Source organism: Triticum aestivum, chromosome 4A, assembly GCF_018294505.1.
Source record: "Triticum aestivum cultivar Chinese Spring chromosome 4A, IWGSC CS RefSeq v2.1, whole genome shotgun sequence".
Classification (NCBI taxonomy): domain Eukaryota; kingdom Viridiplantae; phylum Streptophyta; class Magnoliopsida; order Poales; family Poaceae; genus Triticum; species Triticum aestivum.
Window position 1 is genome coordinate 358,729,390 of NC_057803.1, and position 24,845 is coordinate 358,754,234.

The 24,845-nt window shown below is 48.0% G+C and overlaps 1 protein-coding gene across 2 annotated transcripts; it reads right to left on the minus strand.

Annotated features, from left to right (window-relative positions):
• Positions 1-7,843: 7,843 nt before the first annotated feature.
• Positions 7,844-11,991, minus strand: LOC123086100 (uncharacterized). Of its 2 annotated transcripts, XR_006440438.1 has the most exons (5): positions 11,546-11,991; positions 10,777-10,894; positions 10,437-10,624; positions 8,884-9,207; positions 7,844-8,414 (listed from the first exon to the last, which is right to left on the minus strand). XR_006440438.1 is itself a non-coding variant. In XM_044507806.1 (4 exons), exons 1-4 carry the CDS (start codon positions 11,738-11,740, stop codon positions 9,139-9,141), a joined length of 570 nt encoding a protein of 189 aa, XP_044363741.1. In that variant the 5' UTR covers positions 11,741-11,991; the 3' UTR covers positions 8,488-9,138. The 2 variants fall into 2 exon arrangements, 1 of the variants encoding a protein (XP_044363741.1); XM_044507806.1 differs by lacking the exon at positions 7,844-8,414 and having other exon boundaries at positions 8,488-9,207.
• Positions 11,992-24,845: the final 12,854 nt, after the last annotated feature.

Genomic DNA, 24,845 nt, shown 5'->3' on the forward strand with positions numbered 1-24,845 from the left:
TCAGTGCCAGCGCCGCTTCTTCTTAGCCTAAAACATACCCCCTCTGTCCCACAATATAAGATGTTTTTGCAAGCTATGTTAGCTTGCAAAGACATCCTATATTATCGGACGGAGGGAGTAGCACAACGACATTCTAAGAACCATAAAACCAAGCAAAAACGTCAGCAGCAAGGGAAAAGGGTGACAACTGCCTTCAGATGTTATTCGCTACGGCCTATAGCAAATTTTCTAGGCAATAAAGGTAATGCTAGCTCAACATGCATTTCATAAAAAATGAATTACAAATCACAATGAAAAAGTATTTGACGACTTAAAGCAAACAAATACTAATCTTTGTTGTTTTCTTTTCCATTTCAGTAAGAAACAAAATGAGTACACGAGTCATCCCCATGAAATGCATGAACAAAGCAAGCAGGAGCAACAAAATTAAAGCAAACTTCTTACTGGGTTGGCAACTCATCCAAGTATTTTTACATGGACTATCATAATTGTTAAAAATAATTCTGTAATTGGGGGAAAATCTCCCCTTGCCCAAAACCGTCGTTGCGGTTTGTCCCACAACCAATGTCTCCCTTCGATCTCCTGGAACCGACGCCTCCTCGAGGAATCGTCGTGTCTCTTCGGGAGATATAAAAGGGGGCCTGTAACCGTCGATCAAAGGATTCAATCATTCTGATTCAAAACACGTTATCAGCACGTAGAACAACCAGCGAGAGCAAAAGGCAACAGAGAAAGGATAAGAGAGGAATCACTCGCCGCTGGTGAGATGACAGGCTCGTCTCCTTCTTCCTCCATCTGATCCGCGAGGATGGTCGCCGCTACTGCCTCATTGCCCTTCGCCGCCATGGAGTTGGTGGCCACCGCCGTTTCCGTCGACGGATGCAAGCCATCCGACGGTTCAGCCGGAGCGCCGCTGGACGTGCCGCCCCTGGCAGCCACCGTGCCGCTGGATGCGCCCGTCGTGGTGCTCACCACGCCCCTGGACACGGTCCCCGTGCTCCCGGACGCGCCCACTGCGGTGCTCCCCGCGCCCGTGGGCAAGCGTCCATGGGGTACGACCCTTGGCTGGTGGCCGGCCCGAGCGCCCCCATGATGCACGGGGCTGCTACCGCGCCTGCCCTGCCCACTGGGTCTCCGCCTCCACCACCTCCTCCGCCGGCCGCATGGATCCCACCGTCAACACTGACCCCTGATGCCGTGGCCGCTGGCCTGAGCCTCCGCCCGCCTGGCTACGCCCCGGTGCCGATGCGCTCGACGGTGAATGCAGAGGAAGCGCTCGCCTTCATCTCCGCTCCATCCGGCGCCTCTGGTGTCGTCCGCCTTGGAGTTGGCATGGAGGGCACCGCCGCCGCCGGCACGCCTCAACAGGAGACAGCCGCGGGCTCAAGCAGCCGCGCGGAGCGGTGCTTCGGCCGCCTCTTCAGGCACGCCGTCGCAGCCCTCGACCGCCGCCCCGGCCGTCACCCAGGCTCATGGGCTCCGGCGGACCACGGTTTCACCGCTACTCCACTGCCCCAGGCCTCCACCATCGTCGTCTCCTCTTCAGATGAAGAGGCCTCATCGGTGTCGTGTCGCTGACACCTGAAGATGCGAGGGGAGGTGCCGGCGCTCGCCCCAATCGCTGGCGACTGGGCTCCCTGCTACTTGCGAGCGCATGGGGTGGTGGGGGATCGAGCGTGGTGCGGGTCGGGCGATTCCTTATCCGTAACCGCCCCACCTCTCGCCTCCTCTCTTATGCGTGGGTGGCTGCGGGCTGGTCTCGGTCGGCGGTGGCAGGCCCAGGCGATCGGCATACTCTCTTCAAGTTTTTTTTCTTTCTCTATTTTTATTAGTCTAGTACTAATTATTGTATTTGTGTTAGTACTGTTTAGTACATAGATTGACTACTACTTACATTTTAGTCATGTTCTAGATTCATTCTATGTTAGGACTTGTGTAATTATTAGTAGGTTTGTTTATATTATGTAATGGATTGATAATATAAATAAAGTACCAGATTTCATCTGGGAAGAATGACATGTTCCATGTGTTTACCACATCTTATTTTTATCGAACATGTCTTTGCGATTCAGATCTTCTCTTGCATATCAAACTTGCAAATTTTTGAATGTTTCTCCCTCATCTTATTTGGAATCACAAGGTAATGAGTTGTGATCTACTGCTCATTTGTAGACTATCCTCTCTTACTGTGAGGTCTACGCTTTGTCATTCTCGACAAACGATTACCTCCAACGTGTATTCCTTATATCTGAATTGTAGCATACACAAGGTAATGGCGAAGTAGCCTATTACTGTGAGATCCAAGTGATCTTCAAAGTGTTATGTTCACACAATTGAGGTTGAGAATTTTTCAAGTTTACACTTGAGTATCAAATTTTTGCATTCTTATTACACAACCATGATGGTTTTTAATTTACCACCCGTAAATTAATTATCTCTGGTTTTCCCATGTAGGCAAAGATGACTGCCAAAGAATTTGAGGAGCTTGCCCTCAATGGCCACAATTACCCTACATGGGCTATGGACATCAAGATCAGTCTTGCTTCCCGTGGGATAGCGCGTGCAATACAAACCCCGGAGACTCCTCTCCCGGATGGGGCCACGCCGCTGACAGAACAGCAGAACTATGCTGCATTATTCATCATAAGGCACCATATTAATCCAGATCTCAAGTATGAGTATTTACAGGAGGAATCTCCTAGTACTCTGTTTCTGGCCCTCAAAACAAGGTATGAACAGCAGAAGGCAGTAGTCCTGCCCGAATCACTCCATGATTGGACTCATCTTCGTCTTCAGGATTTCAAGTCCATCGGTGAGTACAATCATGCTGTTCATAAGATATGTTCCAAACTGTGCTTTTGTGAGAAGGAACCTACTGAGGGGGAGAAGATAGAGAAAACTTTGTCTACTATGCTCCCATCCGATAGGATGCTCCAACAGCAATACCGTGCTCGTAACTACACTGCCTATTCCGAGCTTATTCACATGTTACTTCAGGCTGAAAAGCATGATGAGCTACTCGCTAAGAATGGCTCTCAACGCCCAGTTGGTGCACAACCTTTACCTGAAGTCTATCTGAATGTTGCAAATAGACAGAAGTTTAATGGTACCCCTCGGGGTAAACAATCCAATTTCGAGCATAAGCGAAAGCGCAATGGGAACAGGAGATCTAGATACCCAGGCAAGGGAAAAGGCACTTCAAAGCCCAGGTTTGATAAATCTAAGCTTTGCAACAAGTGTGGATGCTCCACGCATTCTACTGAAAAGTGCACAATGCCCAAGCATCTGGTTATGTTGTACTAGCAATCTCAGGGATGCAAAGCACCTCAAGGGAAAAGGTTTGAAGCCAACTTGAACCTTCATCCGGATAGCGCAAAAGGAGCAGTTGGTTCGCACAATGTTCCTCCTGGACCGAGCAACGCCGTGATTCCTTATCTGCCTGAGGCTACTGCTGAAATGGAGAACACGTTGATTGAGTACACCGCAAACAACGTGTTTGGCGACTTCGACTAGTCCCTCAATCTCCTAGTGATCTACTCAATTATGTCCATTTGTGATGATTGTAATAAGAACATAAGTTTGTTATTGTCTTTATATTGTATTGTATCAGCACATTTGATATAATAAAGATTGTATCCTATATATTACTATGAGGTTTTCTTATTGAAAATTCTTTGTTTTATATAGTTTTCTACGGGGACAATCCGATGGAAGAGGAATTATGCCTTGTGGACAGTTGTGCCACAAACTCCATACTGAGGGAGATGAAATATTTCCAAACTCTGACAAGACGAATGGAGATATTCTAACTATCGCTGGACGCGATACTGTGATTGTTGGTACTGGACGTGCCATACTCACCCTCCCAAGTGGTACATATGTGACAATTGAGGATGCTTTACTGTATCCCGATTCTGCACGTACCCTGATCAGTTATCGAGATATCCGTAAAAATAGTTTTCATATTGAAACCCATGAAGACAACAAAGAGGAGTATCTACTCTTTACTAAAGATGACGGATATGGCAAAAAGGTACATGAGAAAATTCCTTCTCTGTCGTCTGATTTGTACTATACGTACATCATACCCGTGGAACATGTTGCATACAAAGTAATTTTTTAGAATGTTAACGCATTCCAAACCTGGCATGATCGCCTAGGCCATCCTAGAATAGGGATGATGAGAAAAATTACTAGCAATTCCATTGGTCATAATTTGCTTGAGTCAAAATTTCCTCAATCTTCTGATTTTGTGTGCCACGGGAAAGCTAATTTTGAGGCCCTCACACCTCAAAATACAAGCTGAACCACTTCAGTTCCTTGAACGTATTCAAGGAGACATTTGTGGTCCCATTCAAGCATTATCTGGACCTCTCCGGTATTTCATGGTTCTGATTGACGCATCTACACGATGGTCACATGTGTGTCTTCTATCCACATGAAACCATGCATTTGCCAAGATAATGAGGCAAGTCATTAAGTTGCAAGCCCATTATCCTGATAGTCGAATTAAGTCAATTCGAATGGAAAATGCTGCAGAATTCTCCTCACGTGCTTTCAATGATTATTGCATGGCTTTGGGGATTGAAGTTCAGCACTCTGTTCCATATGTCCATACACAAAATGGTTTGGCTGAAGCATTGATTAAGAGGATCAAACTCATTGCAAGACCTTTGTTGACGAATTGCAACTTGCCAACCTCTTGTTGGGGTCACGCTGTTTTACACGCTGCTGACTTGATACAATTGAGGCCAACTGCATATCACAGTTCTTCCCCTCTGGAATTGGTACGTGGAAATCCTCCAAGCATTTCCCATCTGCGTAAGTTCGGATGTGCTGCATACATCCTGATCTCACCACCACAGCGGACATCTATGGGCCCACACAGGAAGTTGGGGATCTATGTGGGGTACAAATCGCCGTCGATTATTAAGTACCTGGAACCCCTGACTGGGGATATGTTCACAACCCGTCACGCTGATTGCATATTTAATGAGGAACATTTTCCGGCATTAGGGGGAGATTTCAAGTACCAGAAAGAATGCCCGGAAATTGATTGGAATGCTCATTCCATTTCATCCTCTGATCCACGTACCCATGAGACCGAACTTCAAGTTCAGAAGATCATTAATTTGCAACATCTTGCAAATAATCTGCCAGATTCATTTACTGATTTGAAAGGTGTTACAAAATCCTTAAACCCGGCCAGAAACGCGCCAGAAAGAGTGGAGGTACCAATAAAAACCACTCAACTCCCTATCCCTAAAAAGAGGGGGAGTAGTACGGCCTCTGACCCGGAGCATGTTTCTAGCAAGCAGCAAAGGAAATCGAGGAGAAAAACCTCAGAGTCAGTAAATGCAGGTCAACTCAACGTTGACAAACACCTGACGGGTAGTATACACCCAGTGGAAGGGCAACCTCCACAACCCAGTTCCAGTGTGCACAAACTGACTGGGACATCGGAACACCCAGACTCGATCGTATTGGGAAATCACGAAGAGTCACTAGGGGTGCAGGAAATTTCCATCAACTATGTTGATTCTGGAGAATCATTTGACCATAAGACTACGACTGTCGACATATATTTTGCTGAAAGATTGCAGATACCCTTCTCACTGATCATGATCCAAGGTCTATCGTTGAGTGCCAAAAGCGCTCCGACTAGCCTAAATGGAAGGATGCAATCCAAGCAGAAATTGCCTCGCTTAACAAAAGAATGGTATTCATTGAAGCAGTACCTACACCTCCAAGTGTTTTCCCTGTGGGATTCAAATGGGGTTTTCTCCGGAAACGGAATGAGAACAATGAGGTGGTGAGATATAAAGCAAGGCTCATAGCACAAGGTTTCATGCAGAAACCCGGCATTGATTTCACTGAAACATATTCTCTAGTAATGAGTGCAACCACTTTCCGATATCTTATATCTTTGGCAGTGCAAAATCGTCTATCTATGCAGTTGATGGACGTCGTGACCGCATATCTTTATGGGTCACTAGATTCGGACATATATATGAAGGTTCCTGATGGAATCTCTGTCCCGAATAAAAATGCAAAACGCAACACTATTGTGTAAAGCTGAATAAGTCACTATATGGCTTAAGGCAGTCGGGACGGATGTGGTACAACCGACTCAGTGAGTTCCTTCTTCGGAAAGGTTACTCCAATAGTGCTGATTGCCCATGTGTTTTCATCAAGAAGTCCTCTACAGGATTTTGCATCATTTCTGTGTATATTGATGATCTCAACATCATTGGCAGCACACCAGACATTGATGAAGCACGCAATCAAGTAAAGATGGAATTTGAGATGAAGGATTTGGGTAAAACCAAATTTTGCTTAGCTATTCAACTTGAGCATCTTCCCTCGGGAATCATGGTACACCAATCTGCCTATATCCAGAAAATATTGGAGAAATTCAATATGGACAAATCCTATCCATCTAAAACTCCCATGGTGGTTCGATGTCTAGACGTAGAGAAAGATGGAGAAGAGGTGTTGGGACCTGAAGTTCCATACCTTAGTGTTGTTGGAGCGCTTATGTATCTTGCAAATTGCACAAGACCTCATATTGCATTTGTAGTGAATCTACTTGCTAGACATAGCCCAGCTCCCACCAAACGTCATTAGTTTGGAGTGAAGAATATCTTTCGATATCTCCAAGGCACAAAGGATCTTGGCCTATTTTTCCAGTTCCAGAAAAATCAGGACTCTGATGTGATTGGATATGCAGATGCCGGCTATTTGTCTGATCCCCATAATGCCAGATCTCAGACCAGCTTTGTTTTCCTACATGGTGGCACTGCTATATCATGGAAGTCTTCGAAACAGACTCTGGTGGCAACATCTACCAATCATTCTGAAATAATTTCATTATTTGAAGCAACATGCGGATGTGTATGGCTTCGCATAATGATGAACCACATACAACAGTCATGTGGAATGGGTTCGATAAAATCACCTAGCATTATCTATGAAGATAATGTGGCTTGTGTTGCGCAGATGCAAACAGGATACATCAAGAGTAATATCACCAACCATATTTCTCCTAAATGGTTTTTTCCCCATAATCTTCAGAAAAGCGAGGAAATAAGCATTCTGCAAGTCAAATCATGCAACAACCTTGCTGATTTATTTACCAAGTCTCTACCAATTCTACATTCCAAAAATGTGTTCATGGAATTGGTATGCGAAGACTTAGGGACTTGCAGGTGTCAGGGGGAGTCTCTTCTTGAGATATCCTCATTTTAATGACATCACATTATGCTATCTTTCTTTGTGAGTATATGTTTCAGGATCTCATCAAAGATTTTATGAAGAACTTTTGAAGGAGAATCATTTAAGATGATAGAGCTTCCCGGACAATCGTGAAGATGATCTACATGGGCAAGCATAGATTAGGGGGGGTGTTAAAAATAATTCTGTAATTGGGGAAAAATCTCCCCTTGCCCAAAACCATCATTGCGGTTTGTCCCACAACCGACGTCTCCCTTCGATCTCCTGGAACCGGCGCCTCCTTGAGGAATCGTCGTGTCTCTTCTGGAGATATAAAAGGGGGCCTGTAACCATCGATCAAAGGATTCGATCATTCTGATTCAAAACAATAATGCAAGACAAATGAACTTGACATAAAAACAACAATGATTGGACGCATTACATACATCATCATGTGTATGTGTAATACATGACCATGTTTAGTGTTGCTGGAAGACCACTTTCCTTCTCATCCTGGGCAACAACTTCAGCTTTGTTTTCACACAATCTCTTTATAGCATATGTCAGGGCAGTTCATGGATAATCTGGATAGTACTCACATTTTCATTCATTTTTTCATATAATGGTCAAAGAAAAAAAAGTACACTCAATTTATCATTTAATTAGAGCACCGGTTTAATCCATAAAGGCAGCGTGTAGAGCACTCTCTCACACACACAGAGGAATGCTTGTATTTCTTAGTTTTTCCACCTACCTATGGCACATCATTTCAAGAATATAGTTGTTGAAGCAACTTATAGGCAAAGCACGACTACTATCACGACATCCTTTTTGAGGACAAAGATAATTAATAACACAACATTCTATGTCTCATTGCTATCTTATTTATTTGATCATTTTGGGAGCTTCAATTCCTTGAGTAATTCAGTGAATGCCATCTGCAATGACCCATTGTCGGCCAATGCCAACACTCATCTAGCCTTCTCCTTCGCTAATGTCAGCCTCCCACTTAGATTCTCCCCTTCTTCTCCATGCCCTCAGCCTTCACAAGTTCCTTGCCATACTTCTCCATCACCTCCCCAACATTCATATCATCCACCACGAATATAATTCATAACATTCAGGCGGTAAAGGTCAATGTACACCAAACCGGTCAAATAAATAGTACTTTAGCATCTCTCAAGGGAAGTTTCAAATTTCACCTAAAATTTTCAATTAAAGTCATGTCAATAATTTAATCTTCTACCAATATTAAATACTATATGATAAATGTGATAGCTTAAATTCAAAGTAATAGATTGGATCCTCCCTTAACAATATGACTGGTAGATAGTTTTGAGAGGAAATCTGCATATATTTTAGCATAGACTTACCCAAAGAAGAAGTCATTATAACCGCTCAACAAATGACCTATAACATCTAATGTACCGAAGGGGAACAGATCAGATGACATGTTTTTGTAAGTCCTAGGATAACCAAAAAGCACATCATCATGACATGTCCTAAGTTGGAAGTGTGACACTTATGACCATGGTATGTAATTGATATATTCCAGTTGGAAGTGTGTCATCAGATGCAATGTGGAAGTGTGTCATTAGATGCAATGTGGAGGGAAGATATCAAGGATACTCATCGGAGTATATATGCGGTGGCACTGGAGCAGCTGATTACCGGTAGGAGAACGGCAGCCCCACTCGTGTACTGGTCGGCAGTCACAACCATGCAATTGTACCATCACTACTGCGTGTATTTGATGATTACAGAACTGTAGATTCAGGATCCAGAGATGGAAGAAGATATGTGTCGCCAATGTTACTGTCATTGATCCAAAAATCCCTAGGACGTCCTCCAGCAGCGGGCCCTCCAGTAGCATGGCACCGAGTGTGCGGCCCTCTCATCCTCTTCAACACCGCCAACCGCCTCACACTACTCCTTTCCTTGCTTATCTCCACCGCTGCTCACCTTCCCGCCGGCGCCATCCGTCGTGCCCTTCATCTGACAGCAAAAATATTTTTTTTATCAATAGATAAAAGTAAATTCACTTCTGAAAAAATACTAAATTCATAATCCATATACGTGTTCATGATCTTATTCCATACGCATGTTCAGAAATGTCCCTAGAACAAATAAATTTGATCTTGCTATACATACGGAATGTAAAACTTAGATGGTCAGCCTGAAATAGTTCATTTCTGAATGCAAGTAGTACCGGAAACTACATAGCATTCACAACTTCCATAGTAGCCTATGGCATCGGACACTTGCATATTTGAAAGGCTCGCAAGCTGAAAGCTACACGTATCACACAAAAAACTCCAAGTACAGTTGATTATACTCTAACCCAGCCGGCAGTGCCACTCCCTTGATCAATCATGAGTTTGTGCTCTAGATTCACAAGTTTTCTCATTCTACACACTATACACTGCACATTAAAATACATGTATGAAAGGAAGAGAACCAGGTAGACTTGGTTCTCAAAGCATCTGAATAAAAAGAAGCAACATTTGCTTTTTACGTAACCCATATGAAAGAACTTGAATTAACAAAATACATGGATGCATATTAGTTTGGTTTTCTTAGAAATACAGGGATGAAAGGGAGTAGACCACCAATACCGAGCTCACCAATAATCCATTATACATATTTGCAATATAGACCAAAAATCCATTCAGTCCTAGAATTTTACAATATATATTTTCTATTAGTCATGAACAATCATTACAAACCCAAAATTCAATCACTTTAAAATAAGGAGCTCGATATCAGATTACCTGATCTTTCGTAGAGAAAAACAAAATACTAATTATTTTTTGCTAGAACAGCAAGAGGTCAGCCCAAAATAGTTGCTATAATCATATGCACAAATATAAGATAATTAACGATTCTGCACACGCATCAAGCTTCATTCTATGGGGTTGCGGCGCCCGGACAGGTGAGCACATCAAAATTTCCAGAAACACATCTCAGAAGTAACCGGCCATTTGGCAATATCAACTACCCCCTTTCCAGAAATATAAAGTGTATTTTAATTTTCTAGGCTCAAGCACTAATCAATGATTAATCTAATAACACATACTTTATGGCGCCACAAATTTGATATCATTAGCTTTGTGTCTCATGTTGTGATTTTCTGACTATGGCACTATGAATGTCTGAACTCAGACGATTATGATATGTAATGTTTTTGAACGGAGGGATGAAGCAACTGCGGATGCATTAGTTACCTCACGCATTTTATGCGCCTCATCAGGAGTACTGTAGTTTGCAGCACATTTGTCGAACATTTCAAGTATCCTGAAGACTCGATTCCTGGCGTGATTCAGATCTGAAGCGGACGACATCTCCTTGACAATTAGCTCTACCCATTCAATCCTGTTGGCTGGAGTATTCATCACCGGCACATCAGATGCCACTGCGATTAACAATCGTTCAAGAGTTAGACAAGATGCAAATTGTACGAATGGTGCTGTTTATAAAAAATATACATCTCTAGACATTACTATAACTATCAGGCAACAAGAGAGAGAAGCAGTCAGGATTATTTTTCAGTCATGTCAGCCATACCTCCAGATGAGGAGGCACCAGCATTGGTCGTTGCTGAATCCGATGCCAAATAATCCCTGAAGCTTCTGATGGCAGCATCCAAGACATTTCCCGACGCTTCGAGATAGCCCCGCGGAAGCTAGAAATTCCCCAAAATTACCCATTAGACATGTACAGAGCAAGATGGTACAAATCGGGGTTCTCAAGTCCACTGTTGTGGCATAAACCAAAGCTATACCAGGATTTCAGAAAACCATGGCAGAACTTCTGTGCACAAGGATATAACAAATGTGCAAGCTATTTGTTTTCAGTTATTTAGTTCAGACAGTTTACTTCTGAATCCTAAATTTAGCCATCATATGTGAGAAGAATTCAAAGTGGCGGGAGGGCAGGCGATCATGTCGGGTCGAAGGCGTGTACGATAATTGATCAGCAGAGGAATAATCCTCATGGGTGATTCCTACCCTGCTTCCCTGTAACGGTTTATACACGAAGCACTTGGCACACGCAAGAGAGAAATCGTGGTGGATGATTCTTCTGAACTTTTGATTTCCAATTCCATCAATCTCTGAACTCTTAGTCTATTCAAATTCAAGAAAGGGGATATGAATCGACAACAGAAATTTTTTTCAAGATTCAAGGCACAATCTTTCTTGCGGTGTAACCAAGTTCGATTGGTTCTTGTGATGAACTGAATCGGCGGGCTCTACTACACGTCTGCGCATGATCTACCAATCAACCGAAAGAACAAGAAGCGAAAGAAAGAGGTACGGAGCGGCGGCGGGGGTACCTGCGGATCGGCGCCGGGGAAGACGAACTGGACCGCCTCGACGGGGTCGAACTCCATGTTGATGCCGAGGTCGGCGACCGAGTCCGCGGTGGCGGACGGTGAGCACCGGCCCCGCTTCGCCTGCATCACCTGGAAGGGGTCGTCCAGGAAAGCCGCCACCCTGTGCTTCCGAGTGTCGTCGACCTCCACCGCCATGGCCCGGTGATAGCGGCGATCCGGGGCGACGAGACGTTTGCAGCGATTCCGAAAGCGAAGGTGGCGATCCGGGGCGGTGACGGCGGCGATCAGGTGAGGGGCGGCGGCGATCAGGTGAGGGGCGGCGGCGATCCGGAGGACGCTGGGCTGGTCGACAAGCTCCCGTGTGGCGGCAGCGCAGGAACCCTAGCGCGTGCGAGGGTAGGAGGAGAGGATGCTTGCGCGAGGAGAGGGAGGGGAGTGGTTCATGCGTGGGGTGGTTTTTGAGGGTTGCGAGTTAACGGGGGTGGGAGGATGACGAAAAAAACCGAAGGTGGGAGGATGATGAAAAAACCAGCAAAATTAAACCGCGGAGACTATTCACCAAGTCGTCCATTAGGAGTAGAGATATGTTCATTCATGACATCCAGCACCCGCACAGTCTGGTACGGCCAATATGCTAGGGGCTTAAGCATACCCCATAATACGGCGTGAGAAGTCCGAACACTTTCGACAGTGCGACACCCCGAACTTATAGAATTATATGCATCAACTCCGGATCATGTCTTGGGTCAATAGTTGGGTTTGCCCGGCTCTCATGTTTTGGTACCTTACGTTCCGCTATATCGGCTAAGGTAGCACTAGGAGAACTACTGCGATTGTGCCCCGGTTCAGCTGGGCTAAGCACCTCAGTAGAGAAAGCTAAAACTGACTGTCAAGATAAGGCAAGAACTGGTCGTTGTTCGAGAGGTTTCGAGTCCCTAAAGACTTATGCCGCTTAGAGCGAGGAGTCGGCTTTGTCCGGCTTAAGGCGTGTATAGCACCCCGAATTCGGCCTTCCGAATACTAGGGGCTTCGCCAAAATTTAAAATTATAGAATTCTATGGCTAAGTGAGAGTGATAAAGCATCATAGTCTGATTGCCTTATTCGTCGTGCTGAGCACCTTCCTCGAAGAACCTAAAAATGGGAAAAAGAGTGCTCAGGTGTATCCCGAACACCCCAACACTCGTGGCATGGGGGCAGAAGCCGACGACTAGTCATCTCTCAGATTTGATAAACAGCCGAACAACGGGTAATATTTTAAATTCAAACAAGCGTTGCATAGCGCATATGGACAAGTTTTCATAATACAGGATCACACGAGCAAGTTCATTCAAATATTACATCTTTCGCACACTCGTCCGCTACAAGACGGGCACCCTTTAGGACACCCTCATAATACATCTCGGGGTGGCGATGCTCCTTGCCCTGCGGCGGCCCCTCCTTCACCACCATCTCGGCGTCCATCTTGGCCCAGTGCACCTTTGCATGGGCAAAAGCCCGACGGGCACCTTCGATACAGACGGATCGCTTGATGACTTCCAGCCGTGGGCAGGCATCCACAAGCCACCTCACCAGGCCGAAGTAGCTGTTGGGAAGGGAGTCACCAGGACACATCCGGACTATAAAGCCCTTCATGGCCTGTTCGGCCGCCTTGTGCAGCTCGACCAGTTGCTTCAGCTGGTCGCTCATAGGCATCGGGTGTTCGGTCCCAGTATACTGAGACTAGAACAACTTCTCCGTCGAGCTTCCCTCCTCGGCCTGGTAATACTTCGTGGCATCCGACCCGCTGCGGGGCAAATCCGCGAATGCTCCTGGAGAGCTCCGGACTCGGGTAAGTAACAAGTAATTCACTTTCTCATGCTTGCTTTGCATATTGAATGCCTTACCAGCCGCTATCTTCCTCATCGCCTCAATTTCCTGGAGGGCCTTTTGGGCTTCGGCCTTGGCATGCTTTGTGCTCTCGAGGGCCGCGGCAAGCTCCGACTCTCGCGTTTTTCGACTCAAGCTCCAAAGCCTCATGCTTCTTCACGAGAGCCTGGAGCTCTTGCTGCACCTCGCCCACCCATGCCTCTTGCCTTTCCCGCTCGGTGCGCTCCTTGGCCGCTTTGTCTTCGGCCTCGGACATCGCTTGCTTCAGGGTCGCCACTTCGGTCGTGGCCCCTGGCACATTCATGATCATCCTGTCATTTCACAACCACATTTTCTTTTATATATAGACAAGGTATTACTTACCTTTGTTCTCCTCGAGCTGCCTCTTGGCAAGGCCGAGCTCTTTCTCGGACCCCTCGAGGTCCTGCTTCAGTGCGGCGACCTCCGCAGTCAGTGCGGCAGAGGTCAGCAGCGAAGCCTGCATACGCATACAAACATACTTATATTAGACTCCTGCAGATATTATTGATCCTCTATTCGGCTTTTCTTTGTGAACACCAAGCAGAGCATCAGGGGCTATTGTTTATGCGGTAATATTTTTCCTATATTTTAAATACTTACCTCAAAGCCTGTTAGAAGGCTGGCATAGTCTTCTGTCAGTCCGCTCTTGGCGGACTGAACCTTCTTGATCACCACACTCATAATAGTGCGGTGCTCTTCGTCGATGGAAGCGCCGCGAAGCGCTCCCAACAGGTTGTCCGGTGCCTCTAGATGGACAGAGGTCACCACCACGGGCGTCTTGCACCTTTTGGAAGGGGGCTGCCTGCCCGAGTTCAGAACCACTGGAGGTTCCGGCGCGGTGTTCGGCTGAGGGCCGAACTGGGAGCCCCCGGGAGCCTTGCTCCCTTTACTCTTGGAGTCCGGAAGGTCGCCTTGAGGCGCCTCCGAGACTGTCTCCTCCCGGCTCGGTGCCCCTTGAGACAATACCTCGGCATTGTCCGTAGGGCAAGGGGAGGAGGCGGTTGGAAGTGTATCACTATTCATGTCCGATGAGTCCAAGGAACCGTCCGATGATGATACATCGATACGGGCTTGGGGCGGACTGCATAATCATATTCGACGTTAGGAGAAGCAGTGTGAGAAAGGTATACTATGAGTTACTCTGGTATCCAAATACTTACGACTTCGCCAGGGGCTTGGCCCTAAGCAGCCACTCGTCTTCGCTGTCGGCGGCGGTGGTGGAGCAGTTCGGAAGGAGAGTCCTTCCCTTCTTGGACCCTTTGGCCTTCCCGGTTGGCGCGGGCTTCCTTTTCTTGTCTCCCCCGGCTGGAGGGGGAGAATCATCATCATCCTTCTCCAGGAGGGTGTCTCGGTGTTATTGGACGATGAGTCCGATACCACCTCGCACCGGGAACTCTTTCGGGTTCCCTTGGCCATCTTCTTGGTCTTGTCCGGCATCTCATAAGGAGCCGGAGTCTGCATCTCCCTCAGGAGAGCGTCCGCAGGGTCTTCGAGGAGAGGTGCCGGACAGTTGATCTGCTCCGATGTCTCCACCCAATCCTGTCAAAGGCATGCGAGCTCAGACCCTGCACATGGTTAAGCTATGGAAAATAAAATACCCTGCCAGATGTACAGAACATACCGGATTCGCATTGCGCTTCGCGCTTAGCCCACGGTACTCGGTAAGAGAAGGAGGGACCTTGGCGCCCTTGAACAGCACCCTCCAAACGTCTTTATGCGTCGTGTCGAAGAGCTCGCTGAGAGTCTGGTGCTGGGCCGGGTCGAACTCCCATAATTTGAAGTCCTGTTGTAGACACGGGAGGATCCGGCGGAAGAGCATGACCTGGACTATGTTGACAAGCTTAAGTTTCTTGCTTGTCATGTTCCGGATACACTTTTGGAGTCCGTCCAGCTCCATCGATGAACCCCAGGACAGGCCATTCTCCTTCCAGGAAGTGAGCCGCATGGGGATTCCGGATCGAAACTCGGGGGCCGCTACCCAGTTGGTGTCGCGCGGCTCGGTGATGTAGAACCACCCCGATTGCCACCCCGTTATGGTCTCCACGGAGGAGCCCTCGAGCCATATAATGTTGGGCATCTTGCCAACCATGGCTCCGCCGCATTCTGCTTGTTGGCCGCCCACCACCTTCGGCTTGATATTGAAGGTCTTCAGCCACAGGCCGAAGTGGGGCCGGATGCGGAGGAAGGCCTCGCACATGACGATGAACGCCGAGATGTAGAGGATGAAGTTCAGGGCCAGATCATGAAAGCCCAGCCCATAATAGAACATGAGGCCACAGACAAATGGATGGAGGGGAAACCCTAATCCGAGGACGAAGTGGGGGAGGAAAACCACCCTTTCATGAGGTTCTGGGCTAGGGATGACCTGCCCCGCGGCTGGCAGCCGGTGCACGATATCCGCGGCTAAGTATCCGGCTCCACGTAGCTTTTTGATGTGTCCCTCCGTGACGGAGGAGGCCATCCACTTGCCTCCTACTCAGGACATGTTTGGAGAGAGTTGAGGAGAAGGATGTGGACTTGTGTGTTGGAGCTCGAGTGCGCGAGAATGGATGAGAAAGGAGGAAGAAGGCGTGGGAAGAAAAAGGTGAGATCTTATCCCTTTAGAAGGGCGGACTAAACTATGCGCCCACACTAGCCTGGGAAAACTTGCTTATCCCCCTAGCGCCGTAATTGATGGCGCCGTTGGGTTACCCACGTCCGTATTGATGAGAATCCCGTAAAGGGGAACACGATCTCTGCTTTGACAAGACGTGTCAAGAAACCACCTCACGTTATGTGCGGGGCTGGTTAAAGAAAAACGGTTCGAATAATTATCAGGCCATGGCATGATGTCATGCTGACAAAACGTGTCAGCAGATTAGATTTGTGGAAATATTATTCTCTCTACGGTGGTATGTGGAACTTATTTTGCAGGGTCGGACACTATCCTTGTAGTCAAACTCTTCTGTGGTGTATTCGGAGGAGGAACCCACCTTGCAATGCCGAAGACAACACTGCGCGCCGGACTCATCGTCATTGATGCCTGGTTCAGGGGCTACTGAGGGAGTCCTGGATTAGAAGGGTCTCCGGATAGCCAGACTATATCCTTTGGCCGGACTGTTGGACTATGAAGACACAAGATTGAAGACTTCGTCCCGTGTCCGGATGGGACTCTACTTGGCGTGGAAGGCAAGCAAGGCAATACGGATATGTATATCTCCTCCTTTGTAACCGGCCTTGTGTAACCCTAGCCCCCTCCGGTGTCCATATAAACCGGAGGGTTTTAGTCCGTAGGACAACATACAATCATACCATAGGCTAGCTTCCAGGGTTTAGCCTCTCCGATCTCGTGGTAGATCAACTCGTGTACTACTCATATTATCAAGAATAATCAAGCAGGACGTAGGGTTTTACCTCCATCAATAGGGCCCGAACCTGGGTAAAACATCGTGTCCCCTGCCTCCTGTTACCATCCGACTTAGACGCACAGTTCAGGACCCCCTACCCGAGATCCCCCGGTTTTGACACCGACACCGTACATAAGGGGTAGGATACACCAAGCGAAGACGAGGACGAGCCTCGCAAGCAAAGCACTGGAGAACAGAAGAAATTCCCACCAGAAGTCAAAACAGTAAACGTGTTACACGTGATAAAGGGGAGAAACAAAGCGACACTCCTGGAGACACATGCCCCAGGGCCTATCACCGCGGAGTTCTGCCACAGGTCGTCCCAACCGATCACCTTCGACCATCGGGATTACACGGAAACTATCCGGCGTGCAGGATGGGCTGCCTTGGTATTAGACCAAATAATTGACGGATACCACTTCACACGAGTCCTGATGGATGGCGGCAGCAGTCTAAACCTGATATATCAGGACACAGTCCGCAAAATGGGGATAGACCCAACAAAAATTAGCCACAACAATACTACCTTTAAAGGAGTAACGCCAGGCCTAGAGGCCCATTGAACGGGCTCTGTGCTACTAGAGGTTATATTCGGATTTCCCGATAACTTCCGCATCGAAAATTTAACATTCCACATCGCTCCGTTCCAAAGTGGCTATCAAGCCCTACTCGGATTTCGCTCGCTTTAACGCAATACCGCATTACGCTTTCCCTCATGCTTAAGATGCCGGTCCACGCGGTATCATTACAGTAAATGGAAATATTGAGCGCTCCTTGCGCGCGGAAGACCGTGCGGCTGCCTTGGCAACCACACACTAAACGGCCTCACCAACTAAAGCATCTGACAGGTCGTTAAGACCACGGACGCGGTTAGATGAGTCCGGCGCAGCTATATGTAATTGATACAGGTTTGATGGCTATACCCCTATTACAATACAGGGGGCTCAACACGCGCAAACAAGTGGCAATTATGCTCAACTTTCCTCATCTTGAACTGTACATGGTTTCTTTAGTATAACCTACCTTTTTGCACGACAACTTTTCAACTAAGTTCCTCTCTTTTATAGGTGACCATCGTGCTACACCCGTCCAGGATACGGCACAACGGAGACACAGGCGCAGACGTGCAGCAGGGACCCGTTCCAAGGATTCTTTTTAGATTAAGACCCTGCGTAAACCTTTTTTATTGTCTCTTGTTGATACACATCCCCCGGATTCTCAGTACAATTGAGAAGGATGTTGACGTGTTGGCATGTGGCCGCGTCAGGATATTGTACGTACCTGGACACTAGGGGCTTACTACAAAGGGCACTGCTTAAGCCCGGTTTCCACCATAAAGACCGAATACCTTAGGGAGTGTTCGGCGTCGCGAGTTTGGCCTTATATGCATCAGCTCTGAATCATGTCTTTGGTCAAATGTTGGGTTTTCCCGGCTCCTGTGTTTTGCTGCCTTATGTTCCGCTATATCGGCTAAGGCAGCACCAGGAGAACTACTGCGATTCTGCCCTGGTTCATCCGAATGAGCACCTCAGTAGAGAAAGACGAAAACTCACTGTCATGATATAGCGTGAGACTGGTCAACCACTTGATGACCTAGCGAAATCTTCGAGATTCCTCCGCCTTAACGAAGGGCCGTTTCTCGGCCAGGCATGTACGCACCCCGAATTCGGATGAGTGCGGAGCCACCAGGGGCTATATAGTATCCCCACTGTCAAACTCCTCTGGCTAAGTGAAAGTGTTAAAGCACTATAGTCCGATTGCCTAGTTCGCTGCGCTATCACCTCCTTAATGGACCAAGACGTTGGATCAAGTGTGAACATGCGTCTTCTGCGAACACCGCCGCATTATATTCGTGAGGGCTGAAGCCGACGACTGCCATCTTTCAGGTTATATACATATGTACATAAACGGCCGCAGTGGAGGCATCATAGTACTTTTGGGCAAAAGTATAAATACAACATTCATAAACTCAATAAAACATTGTTTTTACAATGGGAATACATGTCACTCAAACATAATATTCTTCGAGCACTGAGCCTCCATCAAATGAGCGCCTTCAAGAACTTCTTCAAAGTAGTGCTCGACAGCCACTCGGCCTATGGCCGAACCCTGTGCCGCAACAATGGTGGCATCCATCTCCGCCCAGTATGTTTTGACACGGGCAAGGGCCATCTGTGAGCCTTCTATGCACGCCGACCTCTTTACAGCGATGCGTGGCACAGTGCCAAGGAATTATTGCACTAAGCTAAAGTAGCTATTCGGCCTTGGCCCTCCTGGCCACAAATGATCCACAATAGACCTCATGGCCAGTCCGGGTAATCTATGGAGCTCGGCCCAACCGGTCAATCGCTCATTCAGCAACAGCGGATGGACAGGAGCGTGAAACTGTGACCAGAACAACTTCTCCACTTCAGGACCTTTCTGATCCTTGGAGTACTAGGTCGCATCCGCAGCGCTTGCAGCCAAATCCATGTACTCATCCGTAGAACTCTATAGCCGGTCTAGAGGAGCATATTTCAGATCTCCGAACTTAGTCTGCAACAAGAAGGGCTTCCCAGAAACGATATCCACAGCTTGATTCAGCTCCTCCTTCGTCGCCCTAATTTTGGAGCGAGCTTCCTTGGCAGCCACCCGGGCCTTCTCCAGGTCCGTCGCCTTCACCTGGTTTTCTTCTTCAAGAAGCCGGTAACGGTCAGCAACATCTTTTAACTCCACGGCCATCTTGGCATTTTTTTCTTTGCTCCCGCAATGTGCGGCCTGTTCGGCCCTTAACTCTTCGGCCGCCTTTAAAGCGGCCACATTACTACTCCTTGCTTGCTCCTTGGCTCGGGCATGCTCCGCCCGAAGGGTCTCCATGGTGGAAGCTCCATCTGCAGTCACAACATATTAAAGATACTAGCATCATGCTGCTCTTACTATGTGACATTCACCAGAAAAATCACCTACCCTGTGACTCGTCAAGCCGCTTGTTAACAAGCACGATGTCGGCATCTGCCGCATCCAGTTGCCGCTTTAGTTCGGCAAACCCCTCAGTCCGGCTAGCCACCGGAGCTTCAACCACTTGCGCATACAGGCGGTCTGGTTATTACCTGGGACTATGATCCCCTGTTTGCCGCCATTTTTGACGACAACCGGAGTCTCATGGGCTACTATCTACACAGGGCACACCAAAACATGTGTAGTACTATAAAAATGTACATCATTTCACGTACCTCAAAACCCGTCAGTAGACTCATGAAGGTTTCATGCAACCCACTTTCGACGGACGAAATCCTTTCCATCACCGTACCCATCAACGTACGGTGCTCTTCTGAGATAGTCGCTTGCTCTAGCAGATCCCTCAGTACGTCCGACCGCATACCAGACAGTGCCAGACTCTTTTGATTGCTCTCTTCAAGAGCCAGATACTAGGGACTTCGGGTGGCCATAGGATTACCTTCTGGCCTTGCCGGATCAGGAGAAACCCTCCACGATGACACGTCGGGGTCGCCCGCCTCGTGAGGCGGTGTAGCAGGGGGAGGCGTTTTTCTCTCCATCATCTCTGGAAGAAGATCCTCTGAAGACGAGCTCTGCTGAGAAGGGCTAAGATCCGAACTACAAGATAAATGCTTTGGTTATTTTCTTCAGAAGTAAGGTAGGATATCTTCACTATTAAGTACTTTTTGATTACCTACAACTCGGTAGAGGGATGATCCCCGCGCGGATATTGTGTGGCAAGAATACCCTCCGAGGCAGGACCCTCTAGCGGAGATTTCTTCTCCCGTTTGGAAACCTTGGTTTCCAGATCTTCAGAGGTAGTCCTCTTCCTTCCCCGGGGAGAGAGAATGTCAGATTCTTCCCCTTGGTTATCCTCCCTCGCGGAGGTGCTCATTCCCTCGATTGGAATAGGTAGCGATGGAGGCCCGCTTTCGGCCTCTTTATTCCCCCTTCATCTTCTTTTGAGGGCACCAGACAAGGTGCTGGCTCGAGCATCTTTTCCAGCACCGGATTGTCCAAGCCTTCAGGAAGGGGGGCCGGACACCGGATCATATTTGCCTTTGTTATCCAGTCCTGGTCAAAGAACGATTCTTTAGAATGATGTAATGATAAATAAAAGGACAGTGTGTTCGGCCATGGGATTACTTACTTGGGCAGCGGGGCGGTTGCAGCTCAGGCCCACATCCTCGGTAGTGTCCGGACACTCTATTTGGGTTCCGAAGAACGATTTTACATCTCCTTGTGCGTCATGCCAAGGAAATTCTGAATAGTGCACGGTCCTTCCGGGTTGAATTCCTACATGCGGAGGGGCCGACGTTTGCAAGGCTGGGCTCGACGAACCAGCATAACTTGCATTACCATAACCAGACTGAAATCTCCCTCGAAGAGCTCTCAAATACAGCTCTGCAGTATTGGCACGTCCTTGGCTGGACCCCGTCTCAGCCCCCTGCTGATCCATGACATCAGTTGTGGTGGAGGGCCCGAGCGAAGGGTGGGAGCAGGTACCCACTTGGCACTTCGGGGAGCTGTGACGTAAAACCACTCCTGTTGCCACAATCCAGACACCTCTGGAAAGGAACCCTTTGGCCATGGAGCATCAACAATTTTGCTTATTAGAGCACCTCCGCACGCTGCGTACTGCCCCTCGACCATCTTCGGCTTCACATTGAAGGTTTTGAGCCACAAGCCGAAGTGAGGGGTAATGCAGAGGAAGGCCTCACAAATGACAATAAATGACGAGATGTGAAGAAAGGGAATCCGGGGCCAGATCATGAAAATCCAGCCCGTAATAGAACATAAAACCCCTAACAAAGGGATCCAGAGCGAGGCCTAGCCCTCGGAGGAAGTGAGAGATGACCACAACGCTCTCGTTGGGTTCGGGAGTAGGGACGACCTGCCCTCGGGCGGGCAGCCTATGTGAAATTTCGGCGGTCAGATATCTGGCCTCCCTCAACTGCTTGATGTCTTCCTCCATGACGGAGGAAGGCATCCACCAGCCTTGAAGGCTGGATCCAGACATGATTGAAGGTCGGAAGCACCTGACCTAGGCTTTGGGAGTTAGAACTCGAGGCGGGGGAAGGATTCGATTGAGCACGGGAGAAAAAAAAGAAAAAGCCTTGTCCCTTTATAAAGGGGATGAATATCAGCCGTCGTCCTCGTGGCTGTTCGAGACATACCTAAGATCTAGGAGTCATACCAATAGGCACGGTTGGGTTACCCATGTTTGTATTGATGAGGATCCCGTGATAAGGGGAACACGATCTCTGCTTTGACAAGACGTGTCAAGAAACCACCTCGCGTTATGTGCGGGGCTGGTTAAAGAAAAACAGTTCAAATAATTACCGGGCCATGGCATGATGTCGTGCTGCCAAAACGTGTCAGCAGATTAGATTTGTGGAAATATTATTCTCTCTACGGTAGTATGTGGAACTTATTTTGCAGGGTCGGACACTATCCTTCTATTCAAACTCTTCCGTGGTATATTTGTAGGAGGAACCCGCCTTGCAATGCCGAAGACAACACTGCATGCCGAACTCATCGTCATTGAAGCCTGGTTCAGGGGCTACTGAGGGAGTCCTGGAATTGGGGGTCTCTGGATAGCCGGACTATATCCTTTGGCCGGACTGTTGGACTATGAAGATACGAGATTCAAGACTTCGTCCCGCGTCCGGATGGGACTCTACTTGGCATGGAAGGCAAGTAGGCAATACGGATATGCATACCTCCTCCTTTGTAACCGACCTTGTGTAACCCTAGCCTCCTCCGGTGTCTATATAAACCGGAGGGTTTTAGTCCATAGGGCAACCGACAATCATACCATAGGCTAGCTTCTAGGGTTTAGCCTCTCTGATCTCATGGTAGATCAACTCTTGTACTACTCATATTATCAAGAATAATCAAGCAGGACGTAGGGTTTTACCTCCATCAAGAGGGCCCGAACCTGGGTAAAACGTCGTGTCCCCTGCCTCCTGTTACCATCCACCTTAGACGCACAGTTCGGGACACCCTACCCGAGATCCGCCGGTTTTGACACCGACACCCCGGTTATTGTTCGGCGTCAGTAGAGGTCAAGCTGTTAACACTTCGACCAATGTTATGAAAGGCCCGTAGTTTAAGATGGGGTGACCTCCATCGAACTATAGTTTAATTAACACAGTCATCGGATCACTAACTAGTTTACACTTATTGTGACAGTCAGTTTTCGGCTTTCTCCACTGAGGCACTTAACCAGTCAAACCGGAAGCACAATCGCAGTGGTTCTCCCTTTACCCTTACCCGAACAATCGGGAACGTAAGGCTAAGCATGGGAGACGGGCAACCCAACTATTGAACAAAGACACAATTCAAACCGATGCATATAAAGCAATATCCGATAACATTTTGTCGAGGAGTCTATGGAGTACCTTGGCTTTTGGTGGGTTTGGCTTTAGTCGCAGCCCCCCTTTATATTGCCGAAGCTTTGAAGGTGTCCAGCGTTGTGCTGCAAGACTCATGCTGGAAACACACAAATAAGTTTAAAAGTTGTAACGCCCCGAGACCGATGTGCCAGGTGTCTTCTAGTTATTCACTGTTGTTGCCTGATCATTGCTTGCGTGTCATGCATTTCATATCATGTCATCATGTGCATTTCATTTGTATAAATGTTCATCTCATGCATCCGAGCATTTTTCCCGTTGTCTGTTTTGCAATCCGGCGCTCCCATGTCCTCCGGTGTCCCTTTCTACCTCGTTTCATGTGCAGGGTGTCAAACATTCTCGGATTGGACCGATACTTGTCATGCGGCCTTGGTTCACCACCGGTAGACTGCCTGTCAAGTTTCGTGCCATTTGGACTTCGTTTGATACTCCAACGGTTAACCGAGGGACCGAAAAGGCCTCGTGTGTGTTGCAGCCCAACACCCCTCCAAAGTGGCCCAAAACCCACCTAAACCTCCTCCATCACGTAGGCCGTTCAATCACGATCTCGTGGCCGCAAACCGTGCTCGATCACAATCACGATCGCGTGGCCGCAAACCGTGGCCGGATGTGCCATTTCCTCCCACGCGGCCACTGAGGGCTTGCCACGTGTCCTCGGCCGGCCTCCTCCGCCGCGGCCCGCGGCAGCCCAGGGCGGGCCCTCTCCACTTTGTGACCAGGCCGCGCCCCCGCCACCCGCAGCCTGCGTGCCTCGCCGCCCGCTGGCTCGCGCTGCCACTCGGAGCTGCACGCGGCAGCCGCCGCCACGCCTTCGCCTCCTTGTCGCCTCGCCGCGGGAGACGCCGCCCCGCCGTCCGGCGCCTCCTTGTCGCCACAGCGCCCCGGATCCGGCCGTCTCCCTTCTCCGGCGAGCTTCTCCACTCCGGCCTCCTCTTCTTCTCCGGTGAACAGGAATTCCGGCGACCTCGACATCCATGCCCGATCCAGATCCGATCTGAGATTCAGTTGACTTTTGCACCCTAACCCTAATTTTTTTTGCATAGTTCATCATGGCATAACTTCATCACTGTTGCTCCGATTCGTGCGTGTAGCATATCGAAATGTTCGTCTCGACGAATACTCCATTTCATCTCATTGCATCATGTTCATTTGAGCTCATCTTGATGCCCTAAATGTTGTTCGAAGAGTGCTAGTTTCTGTTAGTTTCAGATCCTTAACAGGATTTGGACATTTGTCATTTTTGCCATGATTAATGTGTGCATGCTATGATCTTGAGCCCTACATGTGTTTTGAAGTATGCCATTCCATATTTATAGGGGTGTATGCCATGTATTTTTGTGATCTCTGTGGTGACTAGCACAAGCATGCAAAGTAGCTCTCGTAATGTTGCTGATTTCAGAGACTTAGAAATCTTCTAAGTCCTTTTACTGTTGTAATTTTTATGCCATGTATTCATGTTGCTATTGAGTGATCCATGCCTCTTTTGAGCATGATCAGTAAGGATGTTTTGTAGATATTGTTGTGATCTATCCATCCATGTCTTTGTTTGCAATTATGGATCACCCTAGCTCGACTCAATCGGGCTCTACTTTTGCTATAAAATGTTCCTGGCAGAATGTTTACATGTTAAGCAT

What these genes read in the sequence shown, in the direction of transcription:
- LOC123086100 (XM_044507806.1), bottom strand. Translation starts at nt 11,740, where the DNA reads ATGGCGGTGGAGGTCGACGACACTCGGAAGCACAGGGTGGCGGCTTTC. An exon ending in TGGTGCCTCCTCATCTGGAG is followed by an intron (nt 10,625 to 10,776) that starts GTATGGCTGACA and finishes TGTTAATCGCAG; the next exon opens with TGGCATCTGATGTGCCGGTG. An exon ending in AGGCGCATAAAATGCGTGAG is followed by an intron (nt 9,208 to 10,436) that starts GTAACTAATGCA and finishes TTTTGCTGTCAG; the next exon opens with ATGAAGGGCACGACGGATGG.